Below are 18,812 nucleotides of genomic sequence, written 5' to 3'. Positions count from 1 at the left end.
GGCATTTTAAGCTGTTAGTTCTCCTTTATTGGGGTAGGTAGCAGAGCAGTACCATGAGAGGAATAGAACAGGAAGAAGGCAGAACTGAGACCTTTCAAAGTTTTGGCCCAAGCGAGGGGGAATGGGGGCGTCACTTAAGCTCCCCGCCTCAGGTGCCAAAATGTTGTGGGCCAGCCCTGTCTCTGTGGTTCTGTCACTTTAACACCGTCTACCCCACTGATTGTGCTTACCCAATGTACAAATATGTCTTGCTGTGCATTTGTACTCATGTAATATGTACGTCATGTGATATCACATAATACAGTTTTTCTGAAGACTGGAATTTTTCATTTTCAGGGAAAATGAATATTCTGCAGGTTAAAAAAGTGGCCTCCAGTGGGCTATAATGACAAAAGCCACAGTCCATTGGTCAATTTTTAAGTCCTTGGGGGAAAATAGTTTTTGCTGCTTATAAACATTAAATCCAGTCAATCGCATATATAGTTCACCATTAAGATGTCAGCATTAGCCATCTAATTATTTTCTATTCTAACCATAGAGGGAAACTGTGGTATTTGGGACAGCAGTGAGGGGTTCTGTTGGCTAATGCTGATGTTTAGTGATCACTGTAAACACATGTGAGTGTTTACACACCTATTTTAATCCTGTTTGAGTCCAGTTTAGACCAAAACTCTGGTAGTCATTAACAGTAATTGCTGATTAGTGAAGCAAAGATGGTAAACTAAAGATTACTGTTGCAACCACGCTATTTTGTTTCTTACCATGTTTCATTCCAGCACTAGACTTCGTGGGGCCTGGGTGGAAAGGCATGCCTCCATAAGCAGAATACCCATAGGAAGGGTAACCGTACCCTAAAAACAACAGCAATGTAAAAGGAAAAAGAATCACTGGAATTATTCTCCAGAACAAAAACAAGCAATACAATGAAAATCACATGCTCAGACAAAAGCACTATTTCACATGCAGCTCCTTTAGTATTTTGTCCTATGGATTTTCCGCCCTACTAAAATAACATGTTCCGGATGAAAGCCCCACCTCCCATCTTTATGTCAATCAAAGGAAAGTCTAGACGTCTGGCTAGCAGCATCCTCTATCTCTGCAGTTCTCAAAATTTAAGAGGTAGCATACCACTTCTACTGCTCAAAAAAGGTCTTGGCATGCTGCCTGAATAATTGTAATTAGTGTAGTTATAATGGATTTTTATTCTGATACCGTTCTTTAGACCAGCGTTTTTCAAACTTCAGGTCGCGACCCAGTACTGGGTTGCCGTGGCATGTCAGGCACTGGGTCGCTCTGGTCAGCACCACCGACCGGGACGTTAGAAGTCCCGTTGGCAGTGCTGCCCAGATAAGACAGGATAGTGCCTACCTGTTCCGACACAATGCTGCGCCCCGGAAGCGGCCAGCAGCAGGTCCAGCTTCTAGGCAGGGGGGCCACGGGGCTTGCGCACTGCTCCTGCCCGGAGCACCAGCTCCGCACTTGCACTTGCTTGCGCGCCTCCGCTTAGGAGCCGGACCTGCTGCTGGGTGCTTCCAGGGCGCAGCGCGGTCCGCGGTGCCAGGACAAGCGGGAAACCTGCCTCTGCACCCTGGCTGCACCGCTGACTGGATGCTGCCGGAGGTAAGTCCGTGCCCCAACCCCATGCCCCAATCCCCTGCCCCAGCCCTGAGCAACCTGGAACCCATTCCTGCACCTCAAACCCCTCATCCCCCGCCCCACCCCAGAGCCTGTACCCCCAGCTTAGAGCCCTGACCCCTTCCTGCACCCCAACCCTCTGCCTCAGTCCAGACCCCCCTCCCACACCGTGAACCCCTCATTACTGGCCCCACCCCCCAGCTCTCATCCCCCCCCCAACCCTCTGCCCCAGCCCTGAGCCCCTCCCACACCCTAAACCCCTCCTCCCCAGCTCTGTTGGGTGGCGGGCATCAACAATTTTCTTTGACTGGGTCCCCAGAAAAAAAGTTTGAAAACCACTGGTTTAGACTAACTCTTCTACCCCCAGTGGTACATGTTCCACAGTTGGAGAACAGCTGCTCTCTCCCTTTCTCTAGTAGAAAAGCTATGCTGATAATGACTTCCAGGATGTCACTGTTCAAATGATGCCTAGCTACTCTACAGTATACCACCTTCCTGCAAGAAACAAAAATGATCATCATATGATAACATATCATACTGCTCCGCAATGCCATACAGTAGATATAGAATCAGATTCTGGTCCCTTGCTCTGTGGGCCAGCTGGAACTGGAGCAGAAATGGCAGCAGTGCAGAGACATTTCACTGAGCACCTAACACCTCGAATTTCTCAACAGTGACTGCCATTAACTAATTGGCATTGACAATGATGGGTTGTGAAGGATTTCTGCCCAGTCTTCCTTGGCCAGAAGGAAGCTATCTGTGACACACAACCTCAAGGAAGAAAAATAATGAGGGGGTTATGTGGTGTCCCACAGGAAAGAAGAAGATTTACTGAAAATATTACAGCTTTGATTCTCATTTCACACCAGTAAGAATGAGGAGTAACTTCACTGAAGTCAATGGAGTTACACTGGTTCCATATCAGAGTAAGTGAAATGAGATTCAGGTCTTCTATACCTATAGAAATACAGAGATTCGCCATGTCAGTTTCAATAATAAAGAACACATGTCCTTTCTCCATGGCCTAGAGGGACAAACCACACATGTTACAGTTTAAATCTTATGCTTCAGATCAATGATCTTTTCTCTTTACCTGAGCCAGCACCACTTCCTCCGCCTCCATACATTCCACTCCCTCCACCTCCAGCACCACTGCCTCCACCATAACCATCAGAAAAATTAGGCATAAGCTTCTGTCGCTTCCTCTGAACTTCTTCTTTATCTGTGTTTTGGGGTGAGGGAGAGAATGAAAGAGAAACAGCAAAAGGAGAGGATGAGTCACTTCTATCACCAGCTGGGGACAGAAAAGAGCATTGGTACTGACTGGATTACTGAAAAACAATAGTTTAAGGGGAAATCAGAAGTGCTGTAAGTAGGGTAAACTTTTTCAGCTCCAAACAACAAACTATTTTTGTACAGCAAAAATTGCTGAACCCTTCCAGTAAGTAACAATCAGAGCGACATTCTCAGACAGACCACTGAACCAAAGACACAATCACGCACATAAGTCCATATGGCTTCTCTAATACTGTATCTGGTGCCACAATACCCAAATAAAGATGACTAGGACAGGACATGGCAGACACGCCTAAGTGCCTAAATCACTTTTGAAAATGGGACTTAGGAGCCTAAGTCACTTATATGCTTTTGAAAATTTTACCCATTGGGAACAAAAGGGCAATTTTCTCTCCCAAGCAAATACACTTTAGAAAGAGGGGATGGAGGTGCTCAAAAACGATGAATCAGTGCCCAACTGAAATGAAGCATACTTTTGTACCAGAAAGGCCATAAAGAAAAATGAGTCTAAAGCAAGACATAAAAAACTCATGCAGGTCAGTAGAAGGAGAACTAGCCTTATACAAAGTACAACAAATAAAGGTAGAACAGAGTCCCTAGCTCCATCAAAAAAATCCCGAAGACTCTGTGGAAAAAAACAGCACTCTAAAGTTAAACATACAGAAAATGAAACAGTCATGAAAAGAGGAGCTATCAAAAAGTGACACAAAAATTCTAACAAAGAGGAAGCCCAGCAACACTGTTGAGGAAAGAACAAAATATCCCCCAACAAACAATGTAATAATTCCTGACAGGCATATGCCAAACGTGGTAAGGAAACTGCATGCAGAACAGTATCAATCAATGCATCAAACCCAAGCGCTTAACATATGAACCAATATAATGAATTGGATTGGAATATGAATGCAGTTACAGACATATACAGTACATAGATAAGTGTACCTGCATCAAATATACTCACACCCAAGAAGAGAGAAAACCCTAAAAAGCAGCTAATGAATCTGGCCCAGGAAACAAAAAAAGACACACATTTCTGAGCTCATGTGAGCACTATTCAACAGGGAAATAGCACAGTACAGTTGCTAGAATACCATACAGTTGCTAGAATGCCAGCCTTCATAATATGTTGGATAGAGTTTATGAAAAGGCATTTACAGAAATCATCATTCAATTATTTTCACCCCTCTAAAAACCACAAAAAAGTCAGCCTCAAAATTGGTGGGCTATATCTGGAGCAGTGTGAAATGTTTCTATACAATTTGGGCAACGAGTTCCTGGATATTAAAAAATAGAGTTCACCTAAATTCAAATATCCACCTGCAAACATGGAAATTTCTCAGCAAACATCACTTTCTGCTGCTTATTATACCAAAATATAAATAACTCACTATCCCCGCACATGTCTTTGTTTTGTCCACCTGTTTTCTCTTGTCACAAGCTAAATCCTCAATCCTGCAAATGCTTATGTATATGCTTTAAAGCACACGAGTAGTCATTGACTTCAACAAGACTACTCCTGCGCTTAAAGTTAAGCACACATGCATATGCTACTGGATCAGGGCTTAAGATCATAAGCTACTGCCTTTTATTACATCTGCGTAGTATGGTGCCGAGCAGAACAGGGCCCTGATCCCTGATCGGGACCCCTGAGCTCGGCCATCATACAAATATTTTTATTACTATTTATTATTAATGCTAACACGAACACGAAGAACAACCTTATAATTCAGTCAGATTAATTCACAGCATAGTGATTTAAAAAGTATTCATCCACTGGGTAAGCTTCCTGACACTGAACAACATAGTCACCAGGTCTGATTCCAACTGTTACACTTCACCTAAAAGATTTACAATATTGTCATGGAAAAAAACCACACCAATCACAACACCCTTCCTCTTGCAAAGGGTGTCAGGGGGTTATTTAATGAACACAAGTGCTTAGGACTAGAGCTGGTCAATGAAAGAGAAATACAAAATATATTTTCTATTTTCTCACCAGCTCTAGTCAGGACCCTGGTTTTATGTTTCATCTGAAAGGCAGCACGGGCAGTACAATAACCTCGAGTATTGTTTCCGAAGTGACTTGGGAAAAAAGTGCCACCTACTGCATATATACATTCTATGTGTATAAGATACCAGTTGACACTAATCCCTTGTAGGGACCTGTGTGTTTCCTGCACAACAGTCCAACATAAAATATCGAAGTAAACACATTCTGCCCTGACTAGTTCTGCCCCGACCAGTTTTTCCATTAGTTCTGCCCAATATGAGCAGTCAAGTATAGTATTTTCTAGAGGTAAAAAACCATAGAACAAGGACATTACCCAACATTAGGAAATAGGTGAGGACTCTGCTGTTTCACAAACAGGATATTTCCCTTTGTAATGCATGGAACAGGTTCAATGAATTACCTTTGATTTCAGGGTAGTACAGAAATGGCTTTGGCTCACTTGTTTCCAGATCAGATTTCCGCCGTAGTTGGACAAACACAGATGCTGGTTTTGTGATATTGACATCTCTGTACTTCGGGGTTTTGAATACAATAGCAAACTGTGAAAAACATTGACCGGCAGGTTGTCAGGAATAGAGTTTTCTGAAATAAGATAGTGCTTTACATCTAACTTTTTGTATTTGGGGGCATTTTAGTTAGTTACAGCTGAGAGGAAAATCTCACTTGCGTGAAGGCTACCACAACTATACGTTCCCGTTTTATTTTTCACTTCTAGTTTGGAGCTAATTACAGTTTAACTGCCTTTTATCTAATACATGTAGGTATTGTATTTTTCTCTCTTGCTTTATCTTTTTTTCATGGTGTCCTTAGTATTCCTGTAGGAACTCTGGAGACATTTTACCCCGTATTATTTTTCCACAGACGTGCCTTACATCTCTCCCTTACCATTACTTTCGCACCATAGTTTTCAAATTTCCTTTTAGTGTGTTTCTAACTTTCATCGGCACTATGATTTACAGATTAAATTAAATCCGGGCCATATTTATTCTTCTGAAGTAACAGAAGGAAGATGGTGACTGTGAAAATTAGTATTGGGATTTAGAGCCTTTCACGACTAAGCCATTGGTTCAAATGGGGCCCTACTAGCTAAAGAATTGAAAGCTGTTAGCAAATGACAGTTATTTGGTCACTTACCTGCCTATGTACATCTGTAGGAGAAAAATCTCCAAAGCCTTCCCATACACCACCATTTTCATCCTCTTCATAAAAACGAATTTGAATATCATCTGCAAACAGTGTGAGAGTGTTAATTCCTCTAGGGTTTTTTTAAAGCTTTTGGTTAAATCAATTTCGAATAAAAAATAATATGGTGGATGGCAGTTCTAACACTGGATTTTGGGAGATTATACTTTTCCTAGCACTGATTCATACTGTATACTATAAACAACAATAAATGATTTTTGGTAAAGGAAAATAATTCTCTCTGATGCTGAATTTCACCCAGTATTTGTTTTCTGTGGTAATGTGTCACATTTAGAAGAATACATTAAACATCAAGAACTTTACCCCTCTCAAGTATGATACATTTAGGAAGATTTATATGAACATTATTTCCACCAGTTTTACGCTGATGTAATTCTTGTGATTTCAGTGGAGTTACTCATGTTTTAAACTGGTGTGAGTGGAGAATCAGGTTCACTTCTTCTTCCTGTTCTATGGTTAAACAGGATTAGTGCAGTAGCTCGATACAGAATAACTGTAGAGATGGGATAACTTATGGTGTGAAATATAGGACCCCCAGCCCACCAGTCTGAATTCTGAAAACTGAATGAAACTTGAATTGTTCAGGTTCAAGTTCTATTTACTGCTGGCAAAAAGCCACTTCTCAGCTACTGCTTAGAGTGGCAGCAGCTACTTTCAGCAGCAGTCCTGAGCTAAGTGCTCTCCAGCAACGCATTTCCTCTCCCCTTCACAAAGCAGTGCGAGGGGTAGAGACGTTTCTGTCAGGCTGGGGGCCCTCTGCATAGACCTCTTTGGAGAGGTGGGGAAAACAGGCCACCCTGAGGACTCTTTCCTCGGCATCCTGGGGAGGGGAGATATGAAACGCCCATTTTCTGCCTTTGGCTAATGGCAAGGAACTCTTTATCTTCCTAATCAACGGGAAGGGGCCTTGGGGTAGGTGGGCTGCTTCCTCCTGATCCCCAATCTGGCAGCACTCAGATTTAGAAACACTCCTTCCAACTCTGCTGCCGTGTGCATTCAAGTTTCCGAGAGCACAGAGGTTTGAGAGAGTGACGGTGTCAGGGGAAACCCCGCTCAGACTAAGGGGAAACCCCACTTCGGAGTTTCCATTTATTCAGACTTTTTTTTTAAAAAAATTACATTTTACTTAATCCCCTGGAAAGGCTGTGGATTTACAGTGTTAAGGAGAAAAAAACATTTCCCCAAACTCAACCAGTTTATCTCTTCCCTACAGAACTACATAGTATGCTGTCTTCTCCCACACCCTTCTCTGCTGCAGCGTGGAATAACAGAAAATGCCTGAATCATTTAACAACTCTACTCTACAGTCAGGTAGAGAACCGTACATGCTGTTGTAGCGATAAAGTATATCTGTAGGTCCTTGTTTTAATCTACAGATTGAAACACTCCAAGCCCCCTTTTTCTTTTCTGTTTACTTCCATCTATGAATAGGAAACCAGAATATTATAAACAAAGGCCAATATGTTCAAATTTGAGCATCTTAAATTAAGCATCCAAATCCATACTTAGAGCCTGATCCCGCAAACACTGCATTCCAGGAATAATGTTTACAACTGTGAGTCCACAGGATGCCTCACACTGCACAAGCCTGACACCTGGTAGTAACTATTTACAGGTTCATTCCCTTTGACATCTACATAAATATGGCCTGATTACTGGCAGTACTGAGCACCTGCAGCTCCCACTACACATTATACAAGGGGTTGGAGGCACCATAGGGGTGTGGTCATGGGTCCACAATTGCACATATCCAGTGTTCACAAACCCTGACAGCCTGGGGGGCTAGAACAGAAACTTCAGAGGGGCTGGGGTGGCGTCCTGATCAGTCTGCTGGTTGGGGGAGAGGGAAAAGGGTATGTGAATTTCTTTCCCCCAACTCTCCAGGCTGTTCCCCCTACAAATTACTTGTGGGTGAGCTGTGTAAGATCACTAATCGCTGCCCTAATCACTGCTGGCCTGATTTTCAGAAATGCTGAGAACTCACAAATTCTGCCAAAGTTAATGGGAGTGGTGTTGGCACAGGACCTTTGACTGCTAGGCCACCATGAGAAACACAGCAAAGCTACTTTATAATCCCAATCAAAGGGGCCGATTCAGAACACCAGACAGTTTGGGGCTCTTACCTTTCTGAACCTTGTCACAAAGAAGGTAAATCTCCTCTCCTCCTGTCACACACCCTGCTGTTCTGTCCATTCTTACAATCTTTAAATTGGATGCATTGGGGGCTTCTGTCAAAAGGGAAGAGTTGAAACAAGACGTTATTCCGCTGACAGCAGTACTGACTCTGCTGACAGCTGTAGGCTAAAAATTGGTTTGTCAGGGTTTGGTTTTAATCCATAATGGTCAGTAAACGTTACTTTGGGCTGATGCACTGAAATCGAGGAAAAACGTATCAATGGGTAACGGTTGGCATGCCTGCAGGGACTGGGTGCCACTGGCCCTGCAGCTGTGCAGGGAGCCCTGTTCAGCTCTATTGTCACGGCCCGATTTGCACACCAGCCAGGAATGTGGGAGCTGTCCCCAGGCAGCAACACGTTCAGCAGCGCCCTGTGGCCAAGGGCTCGGCCTCCCTGGCCAGGGGGTTCTCTGCTTCACAGGGCCAGGACGACCAGAGCCTCCTCCCCCGCCTTGCACTCTGGTGTCTTTGGCCCGTCAGCCGCACAGAGAGCCCCCTGCAACCCCACTGTCAGCACTGCCCTGACTCTAACCCCAACCCTGCCATCCCAGCTGTAACCCTAAACATAGTTAAAAACAGAAAATAAAATCTTAAAAACAGAAATGGAGAAAAACCATCAAAATTAGAAAAAAATATAAAATTCTGCCACGCCTAGTGAACAAGAAAGCACAGAAATGGGATAAAAGGCAAACCTCAAACAAGAATCACATGGTACTGACTGGATTCCTTGTCTTGTGAAAGTGAAGGATGAACCAATAATTTTTCAACGTAAGGGCCTGATTTTGTACTTCTTATGCAGGCAAAACTCCCATTGACTTCTGTAGAAATTTTGCCTGACTATGGACTACAAATAAGGGATGCATCCAATGAAGTGAGCTGTAGCTCACAAAAGCTTATGCTCAAATAAATGTGCTAGTCTCTAAGGTGCCACAAGTCCTCCTGTTCTTTGTTCACTACTGTGTTAGTCCTGTATGAGCACTATACAGTCAAGTAGTGCAGTGGGGAATCAGGACTCAAGACCCTCCATTGTTACTAATTAGGTTAAAAAAAAAAAGCCATGTGAGAACTGCATCACATTTTCTCTCTTGCGCTCTTGAAATCGGTTAGTGTGGCACCATTAACTGCTTGATATGGTGTGTGTTTGTGTGTACATCACTATATACTTTTACATCTCCTGTTTCTTTACTGCTCTGTGGCCTACCTAAAAAGAGTTTGTTAGTCCCTGTCCAGTTCACAGTGGACTGGGGTCCACATCGCCACCATCAAAACTGGCGATTATTTGCAGTCTCAGTAGATATGTCAAGAATTAAAAGGGCCCTGGACACAGAACTGTCCTCACACCATTCCAAATAGCAGCTTCAGGTGAGGTGTGAGACACAACGGCAGGACAGCATGGCTGCACTGCCACATGCTGCACCCGTACTGCGGTGCACCAGATTCACTTAAAAACATATTAAAAGAAAAAAAAAGTCCCTGTTTCTTTTGAAATAAATGAATTCAATTGGTGGTCTCAGATACTCTGGTCACTGGCAGCGGCATGAAAACCTAGACAGTGAGAGAGATAGGTGCATCTATTTCCTCCACCTTCCCCACAAATGGAAGATAGACTTTGATGCTCAGACTTAAAAACAACAACAAAAAGCATAAAGCAACATTCAACTTCCTTTCAATGTGGCTTGGCATACACTATACCTCAGTCTGTATTGTAACTTCCCCCCTCTGCTTATTGTATCACTATGCAGATATGTGTTACCGTAATGAAAGCATATTGGAATTATAACAGATACTAAAGTAAACCAACAACATTTCTCAAAGACACCACTTGGTAGTTCACATCACCCTCCAGATGAAGAGTCTGGGGCTTTTACTCTTCCAGAAAATGCAAGTAATATAATGCAAAAAATAGCATATACTTTTTCTGGATTATTATTGCATGAATATTGCTAAATTGGTAGTCATAAGTAGCAGGTAGGAGAATTGCAGAATTAGAGGGGGTTCAGAGAAGGGCAATGGAATGGGAAAAGCTCTCATATGGAGAGAGATTGAAAAGATTGGGATTGTTTCCCTCAGAAAGGAGATGAACAGAGTGGACACGATAAAAGTGTATATAAAATAATGAATGGTCTAGAGATGGTAGATCAGGAACTTCTGTTCTTCCCATCTCATAACACAAGGACAAGGGGAGATTCAATTAAATTATAAAATGGCAAATTCAAAAGGGCTGCAAGGAAATACTTTTTTCCCAGAATGTACAACTAGAACATAAGAACAGCCATACCGGGTCAGACCAAAGGTCCATCTAACCCAGGGTCCTGTCTTCCAACAGTGGCCTGTGTCAGGTGCTTCAGAGGGAATGAACAGAACAGGTAATCATCAAGTGATCCATCCCCTGTCACCCATTCCCAGCTTCTGGCAAACAGAAGCTAGGGATACCCATTAGATTGTGGAACTCTTTGCCACAGGAAGTTGTTGAGGTCAAGAACTTATCAAGATTCAGAAAGGAACTGGACATTTATATGAACAACAAGAATAACAAAGGTTGTCATAATAGTAAAATTATTTTGGAAGACATATGTGATGGGGTATACAAACCTCTCACTGGAGCTGAAGGGGTTAAAGGACTATACTGGGTCCAGGTAGCCCTGCCCCTCCAACCCTGCAGAGCGTGCTCCAACTGGAGACAGGGTTGAAAAGGGAGCAACCCAGCTCAGAAGGGGGAGGATAGGGAGGAGTGGAAACCTATCCTGAAGACGCCTGCCAAAAGGGGCTGCAGAAGCCTCCTTGAAAAAAAAGGACTGTATGCAGAGCCCAGCTGGGGCTGGCAATTTAGTTTCCTTTTTCCTTGTTCTTTTCTCCTTATCTGGGGGCAGAAGCTGAGGGAAGGAAGGGGTGGTAGGAAGCAACCCAAAAAAGGTTGCTCAGAGGGCTCCTCCCAGAGGCCAAACACTGCTGATCTACCTAGGGCTCTGGGTTGGAGCCTAGTGGAATGGGTGAGCCTGGGCTCTCCTACCACTGCCCTACAACTGAGTGGATGCTAACCGTTAGGCCCCTCAGCCCACCAAGAACCCCATTACAGGATGTTAAACCTCATGCTTCAGGGCTTAGGCCACTCTCTTACTACTAGAGACCTGGATGACACCCAATGTGAGGGGCAGATTATCCCACATCAGCCTAATGTGGGGTTCTTACACCTCCCTCAAGCATGTGGCACTGGCTACTGTCAGAGACAGGATAGGTACTAACTAGACCTTGGGTCTGATCCAGTCTGGCGATTCCTATGGCCTACGTTCCTAGAAAGAGAAAGTAAGACCATGCCTGTTAAAAAGGACATGAAAGCCAAATGTACTTACTGCTGTCATATATTGCATCTGATACGACAGGATCAAGTCTTCTTGTGAAGCTGCCAGTGCTGTCGGGGAGGAAGGCTGTGAACATGAGTCGCACCACACTGAGGTCCATCTCTTTAGTCTGCTGAAGGGCTGCCTGACGGATGATTTCTCTTTCCCGCTCTAGAACCAATCAATAGCAGAGATAAATTGGCACAATAAGGGGAAAAATAATTCTACCTCCAAAAAGCACTGATAAAAGCTGCTTTTTTTTTTTTTTTTTTTTAAACCATGAGCTTCAATTCTTATTTTTATTTGGAAAATAGTAAAGGGGTAATTCACTGCATTCTGCACTTGTAATAAATGGAGTGACATGCAATTTGTTGCCTGCAAATTATTATTTATATTGCACCCAAAATTGTGCCAGGCACCTCGCAAACATACAAAAACAGGCACAGTCCTGGCCCTGCGGAGTTTACAATGGGTGGAAATACAATAAAGAAGGACAATGATAAGACACAGCAGCTATTTAAGCAAAGTTCACCTGTAGAAGCTGGCACTAACCAGCAGTAAAATAAGTAAGTATTCTCTAACTTCTGGCTGTGCCGTAGTCAGAGCTGGATTGGCCCTTCAGTCCTTCATTAATTCTCTGGGAGCAATGCCGGCCCCAGGTTTTGCAGGTACCTGTGTCAAGCAGGGGCTGGAGGGATGATCTTGCCCCAGAGGGATCTCTATTCTGCCTACAACCACTTAAAGGGTCCAACAGCTCTCCACGGTAACACAAAGTGACTCAGTTTCCCAGCCTACTGAACAGGGGTTGAAGATGGCGGCACTGTTGGTGGAACTCGTGCACAGGAGTAAATGTTGTAGAAATCTAGGAGAGAGGGTTGTTTGGTTCTGCATGCCTGATGAAATGGAGATCCCAAAAGCAAAGGACCTCTCAAAATGCACAGCTGGGGGCAGACTACCTATGGAGCCTACTGAGACATCATCCTGGCTGAGAATCTGTGTTTCTTGGAGCAAAATCTATTATCAACAACACATGTTCTCAAGATCCATGATAATCAAATGAATAACATCCCACCCACCTGTTAGTTGTCTCTCTCCACCACCTTCTGCTTGTATATAGTTGAGTTCAGGATGCACTAGGAGCCCAGGATTGTATCCTTTTTTACAGGCATCTGTCATTCGTGCTTCCAGAGTTTCAAACACTTTCTTCTTTGTGACATGAAGTATCCCTAGGTTTGGAAACCTACACAATATGATTGGAGAAATATTTTCTTAGTCCCTTATGCAGAAGTTGCCCATAGTCTCTCTTTGTAACCATAATCACTTGGGGTTGATCCAAAGTCCACCGAAGTCAATGGAAAGACTAAATTTTCAAATGTGGATGATCGAGCAGTACTTACAAAATGTGTGGGCACCCACTGCATATGCAAAACCTAAATCACCGTGTGCCAGTGGTCCTGTGGGTGCAAAAAACAGGTAACCTGACACACAAGTAACCATTTGCATGAGCAGTTACTGATTTTGTGCATGTGTTCATGTTGTGGATAGAACCGAGGAAACAATATTTGAAAATTTGGCTCTCATTATCTATGTGTGCTCTATCTTGGTAATGTCATAACTAGAGATGTTCAAACTCATGAATTCTGTAGGGAGAAGAGTTAGATTTTAAAGACCCCTAGTGGTCTTCTATATTTTTTAACTACTGTGCAAAAATCCTATTCAGAGAAGCTAAATCAGAGTCCTAGAGGATTATGGGAGCAAGCTAAAAACAGTGCAACGATTTCCAAAGGATAAGAAATTTACTAGTATGGTTTTTATTAGGCATTCAGTGAGACACTGCAGATACCAAGTTTCAGAGGGATAACCATGTTAGTCTGTATCAGTAAAAATGAGGAGTCCTTGTGGCACCTTAGAGACTAACAAATTTATTTGGGCATAAGCTTTCGCGGGATATAACCCACTTCATCAGATGCATGGAGTGGAAAATACAGTAAGCAGGTATAAATGAATCCCACGAAAGCTTATGCCCAAATAAATTTGCTAGTCTCTAAGGTGCCACAAGGACCCCTGGTTTTTTTTCCCAGATATCAAGTTGAGTGAAAATGTCCAAAATATAAGACCTATGTTTCAAAAGAGCTGTTGGAACATTTAAAAATGATCAATTAGTTCTGGAACGAGCATGGAATGAAGTCGATATTCCAATTTTCATATGGGTCAGTTGAGGACAGAAAGGCTGTTTCTAAATATCATATGAGAAACTACACAGAAGTTTAATAGGAAATATGTTAAAGGATTATTTCAGATAAAACTATTTAAACGCCCACAACAAGCCAAGTTAGCACACTGCTCTTTAACATCAAAAAGTTACAGCATTTAAAAGAAGTCTCACTCCCTCTCTACTTTTTAGACTTCATCATCTTCACTAAGAAAGACATTCAGGAGATCATGGGAGTAAAACTCACAACTAAGCGCCTCCTTGACACCTGATACACACCTGAAATCAGACATTAGCCTGAGTATCGTATAGCGATATTAACATTTACTCTCTTTTAAACCAAGACCAGACTGTTATTTTAGTATGATCTTTATTGATTAAACAGTTTTAGTTATTTAATGTTCTTATGTTTATACTTGTCTTGTTTTAATTTCCATTTTACTAACTTCTATTTTCTTAATTCTTTTTCTGCTCTGATGGATTACTATAAGAGATGATTGGCAAATTTAAATGAAACTGGAAAACTAATGAAAACTGTAACAAGAGGTCAAGAAAAATTTTACAATTCTGCCATACCCATTTTCTGACCAGTTCTAAATACATTCTTTAATAAACTTTTAATACAGATCTGGATTGCACCTGGTAGGTGCCTGTTTGCAGATCTCCAAAATCATATTAAAAATTATTTGCTTATATCTCTTTAACTTTTCCAGATTCTTATAATTCCAAAATATACCCTCTATCTCCTACATGTCAGTGTCTTCTAACTAGGGATAAACTGAGACCACATTTATTTTTCCATTTTAAGGTATGAGCAAAGTACATAGCAGAAAGTGAAGGACTAATGCTCCATTTAATGGTTTACCTTTACAATTTTTGTCTCACCAGTTACAGTTTTTATACTCGATTCTCTGCCCACTAGCTTTGCCAAATGTATCAGTGTACTCACCCTACTACCATATCCTTCGGTCCTGCATTAACTGTGCATACTCCTTCCTCACAATATTTACCCACCAAGCTGTGGGCATGCAGGTGTACGCTTTTTCCATTAGTAACTAACTGGACAATTACTTTTGCAGGCCCAACATAATTGAAGATCTGTAAACAAGCATAACAAATATTTTAAAAAACAGAACATCATCATTAATCTAAGTAGGTATTTTCTGTCACTTTGATATCTGAGCACAAACAAATTTGCATACAACACGTATGTTTTCATTCCTTCCTTCGTAAAATACAAACAAGATAAAATGATTGTACCGTATCACCAAAGAGGAGAGTTTTATCAATCCATTTACTAACTGTTTTATTTTTTTTCAAATTAAATGCAACAAAAATAAATTAAACTCAACGTACAAATAGCAGGAGTGAAAACAAAAATAATGAGAAAAACAGTTCAAGAGAGGCACTTATACCCATTTTTCAGAAAATAAATAAAGTAAATATTTCACTTTGGCCTTTTGCGCTAAGTAGGTTAAATTCATTCAGTAGATTGCATTCTCAGTAGACATTAAAGCATGTTAAGAAGTTCAGCGAAATGGTATGTGTTTAGCATTAAGAAAGTGCATTGTTTTGCTGAATGTAAAAGTGCTCTCAAAAAGTTAAGATTGAAATATTATACAGATGACTGCATTTTCTTTACAATGCTGTGTTCTCATTCTAATAATCCCCTTTGGCAGAGGTTTTACAGACAGACATTTGGCATGGAATTCATTCAATATTCATAAGAAAGTATTCTACATTGGCTCAAAAAACTGCATCGATCTTAGGCACTTACAATAGCCTCCATTACCACAGTATCTTAGTACTCACAATCAACACATTTATCCTTCCAACACCCCTGTCAGACAAGGAAGTACTGTCCCCATTTTACAGATGGGGAACTGAGGGGCAGAGAGACTCCCCTACGATCACAGAGGAAATCTGTGACAGAGCAGGGAACTGAATCTGGGTTTCAGGATAGCACCCTAACAACCGGACCATCTTCCACTTCACACACAAGGCCCGGTTCTGAAAATACGAATGCACATGGTTTGTTTTTTTTTTACTCACATGCATAGTTCCAATGAACTACACATGAGATAAAAAGATAAGCACATGCATAAGTTTCTGCGGGATTGGGATAATGGTAAACTGAGTGTGCAGGACCACTCGTGCAGAATTGTGCAGAACTCTGTCTCCTACCTTCTCACAACATCTTTTTTTCTGACACAATGTTAAAAATTATGGTTATAAAAATAAGTGATGCCACAGAAATTGTACAAATTAAAAAGCACTGCTCAAATAGCAATTTTATAAGGGCTTTATTTTATCCATGACATCATTCACATCTCTGACTAGCTTCTCTCACAAGATGAGTTCACCAGCTGATTATCAGTTATCTACATATTTTAAATTATACTTAGTGTAAAATCTTTAAACCCATACCCATTGTTTCTTAAACGCCCTTCCCACAGTTTCACTTAATTAACTAACCAGTTTATCAAGAAGTCTTTTCTCACATTTAGCCTCAGGTGAAGTCATTAGCATTACAGAAACTTGTATATTTAATCAACCAGGCTATCGAAGGATAAGCATACACAAATGCAGTAGAACCTCAATTTTACAAAACCAGTCAGACAAACAACCAGTTCTACAAACCATTCTTCCTGAAGGAAAAAATAACAATCATATAACGAAAGTGAGGTTGATGAAGAACAACTTGACATCCCATCACATTCTCAGGCCTGAAACGCACTGGAAATCACTTTGCAGTGGTTAGAAAGACAAGAAGAAAGTGATGCATGTTACTCACTGGTATTTTCAATTTTATGAATTTTTTGATTTTATGAATTCCTCAATCCTCAACGAGTTTGTAAATGTCGGTTCTACTGTACAGTAAGAGTGATGACTAAATTACTTCAGCTTCTTGTATTGATAAGACTGATAATCAGAACTCACCATTATTTCACCACTCTAACATGTGTTGCTTACTTTTTTTGTTTCCTTTAGCTCTTCTTTAGTCCATTACACTTGGAACAGTCTCAACATTTGCCAAGTGCCCTCCCACACGACTCCCTCCTACTCACTACTTAAAGCTAACCAGTTTCCAGGAAGCATGTGTCTGTGAAAATCCTCTCATAACCCACTTGTCTGCTACTTGTTTTACCTGTACCGTACAATAAAAATGCCTCTAGTTTGAGAGCGTGATGTGGTCTAAACATATGTCTAGCTCACATGAACTAACCCCAGCTCTGATAGTGAATCAACCTACAGCCTTGGCCAAGTCACACTGCCTCATCTTCCTCATTTGTTAAATGGGTGTGATAATACCTACTTGTCAACCTCAAAGAGGTATGATGATTAATTAACATTTACAAAATGATCTGAGAATGAAAATTGCTACTTATGTCCCAAGTATGATGATGATGATGATAATGATTAATAACTCTCTAGGACACATCATTTCCTCTTTTTGACATATGCATTTTCACTGTTATAAGGTGCATTGTGTATCTATATTGCTATATAAATGATAAATAATAAACAACGTGCATGTTCCGTATTTGTGTCAAAATAGCTCAAGACAGTTCTGTATCAGCTGTTCAAACCACAGGGAAACTGTATCTAGCCCTGCTGGGTTTTAAGGACTTTCCAAAACATCTGAAAGCAGAACATTTAACTACGTGGTACCAAGATTGTAATCTTCAAATGGTTTACTCAGCTCAACACAGTCTTTGTAATCTGCATCGGGAGAGAAGCCAAAGTTCTCTAAAACGTAACTTTGCATATAGATTGTTAGATCATTAAGCCAGAAGGGAGCAATGTGATCATCTGGTCTGACCTCTGGCATAAGACAGGCCATAGACTTCCCCAAATTAATTCCTGTTTGAACTAGAACATACATTTTAGAAACACATCCACTCCTGATTTAAAAATTGCGAATGATGGAGAATCCACCACAAACATCGGAGTAAGTTATTCCCGTGGTTATTTACGCTCAATGGTAAAAATGTGTGCCTTATTTCAAGTCTGAATTTGTCTACCTTCAACTTCCACCAACTGGATCATGTTATACCTTTGTCTGCTAGATTGAAGAGCCCATTGTCAAAAGTTTTGTTCCCTATGTAGCTATTTACAGAGTTCGATGCAAGTCACCCTATAATCTTCTCTTTGATAAAATAAACAGATCACTCCATTATCTTCTCTTTCATAAAATACACAGCTTGAGCTCCTGGAGTTTCTCATTTTAAGGCATGGTTTCTGAGCCTTTAACCACTCCCACGGTTCTACTCTGAACTCTCTCCAATTTTTCAACATCCTTCTTGAATTGTGGACACCATTCACAGTCCTTCACAATTAATTCTAAGTTATATCTGGTAATAGATCAGTTGCATATGTATTCGTCAAATTTCTTCCACTAAGAACTCCAAAAACAGCCACAGACATTAATTACTGTCCAGTACATTATTTCTAGAAAGTTATACAAAATGTATCAGTGCTGAACATCTAGAGACATTCAGATACTACAGTGATTTGTGCCAACATAACAAGAAAGATAAAATAAAATGTGGCAAGAAGGATGTGTTCAGCTGTTACAAGAATATCTAAATGTCACTAAATGTACAGTTAAAAAAACCCAAGCCTATTGTTTAACAAGGAAATTACTAAATATTTGGTTTCTAAGGAGCCAATTACTATCAAAGACAAGAAAAAGAAAATAAGGAGTCCCAGGAAGAGTATAGTTGCAGAATTTGCTGTGCATCCACCATAGGGAAGCAGTGTTCAGTTTACCTAATCTGATAAAGTTAAAAATGCTGCACAGTCACATTTATCTGATGTTTCTGTTTAAGAGACAGATTTGTTTTAGAGATTAAAGGGACATCTTGAGAGCTAGTGAATTTCAAAACGTAAGTTGAAAGTAGTTTCAACTGCTTCACAGCTCCATGAGTCTGCTCAGCA

The 18,812-nt window shown here is 41.2% G+C and overlaps 1 protein-coding gene across 5 annotated transcripts in view; it reads right to left on the bottom strand.

Annotated features, from left to right (window-relative positions):
• The window catches only part of NFKB1 (nuclear factor kappa B subunit 1), a 95,879-nt gene that overhangs the window by 27,754 nt on the left and 49,313 nt on the right, over positions 1–18,812 (bottom strand). For all 5 annotated transcript variants that reach the window (XM_027833492.3, XM_037896972.2, XM_007054382.4 and 2 more), the window contains exons 6-13: positions 14,821–14,969; positions 12,736–12,899; positions 11,672–11,830; positions 8,269–8,373; positions 6,077–6,168; positions 5,343–5,481; positions 2,729–2,857; positions 762–851 (exon numbers count right to left, since the gene is read on the bottom strand). In XM_027833492.3, the coding sequence (XP_027689293.2) occupies positions 762–851; positions 2,729–2,857; positions 5,343–5,481; positions 6,077–6,168; positions 8,269–8,373; positions 11,672–11,830; positions 12,736–12,899; positions 14,821–14,969 (1,027 nt within the window). The remainder of the gene's footprint in view (positions 1–761; positions 852–2,728; positions 2,858–5,342; positions 5,482–6,076; positions 6,169–8,268; positions 8,374–11,671; positions 11,831–12,735; positions 12,900–14,820; positions 14,970–18,812) is intronic.

Source organism: Chelonia mydas, chromosome 4, assembly GCF_015237465.2.
Source record: "Chelonia mydas isolate rCheMyd1 chromosome 4, rCheMyd1.pri.v2, whole genome shotgun sequence".
NCBI lineage: Eukaryota > Metazoa > Chordata > Testudines > Cheloniidae > Chelonia > Chelonia mydas.
Note: the sequence above shows the minus strand (reverse complement) of the source record. Positions and strands in the feature narration are given on the sequence as shown.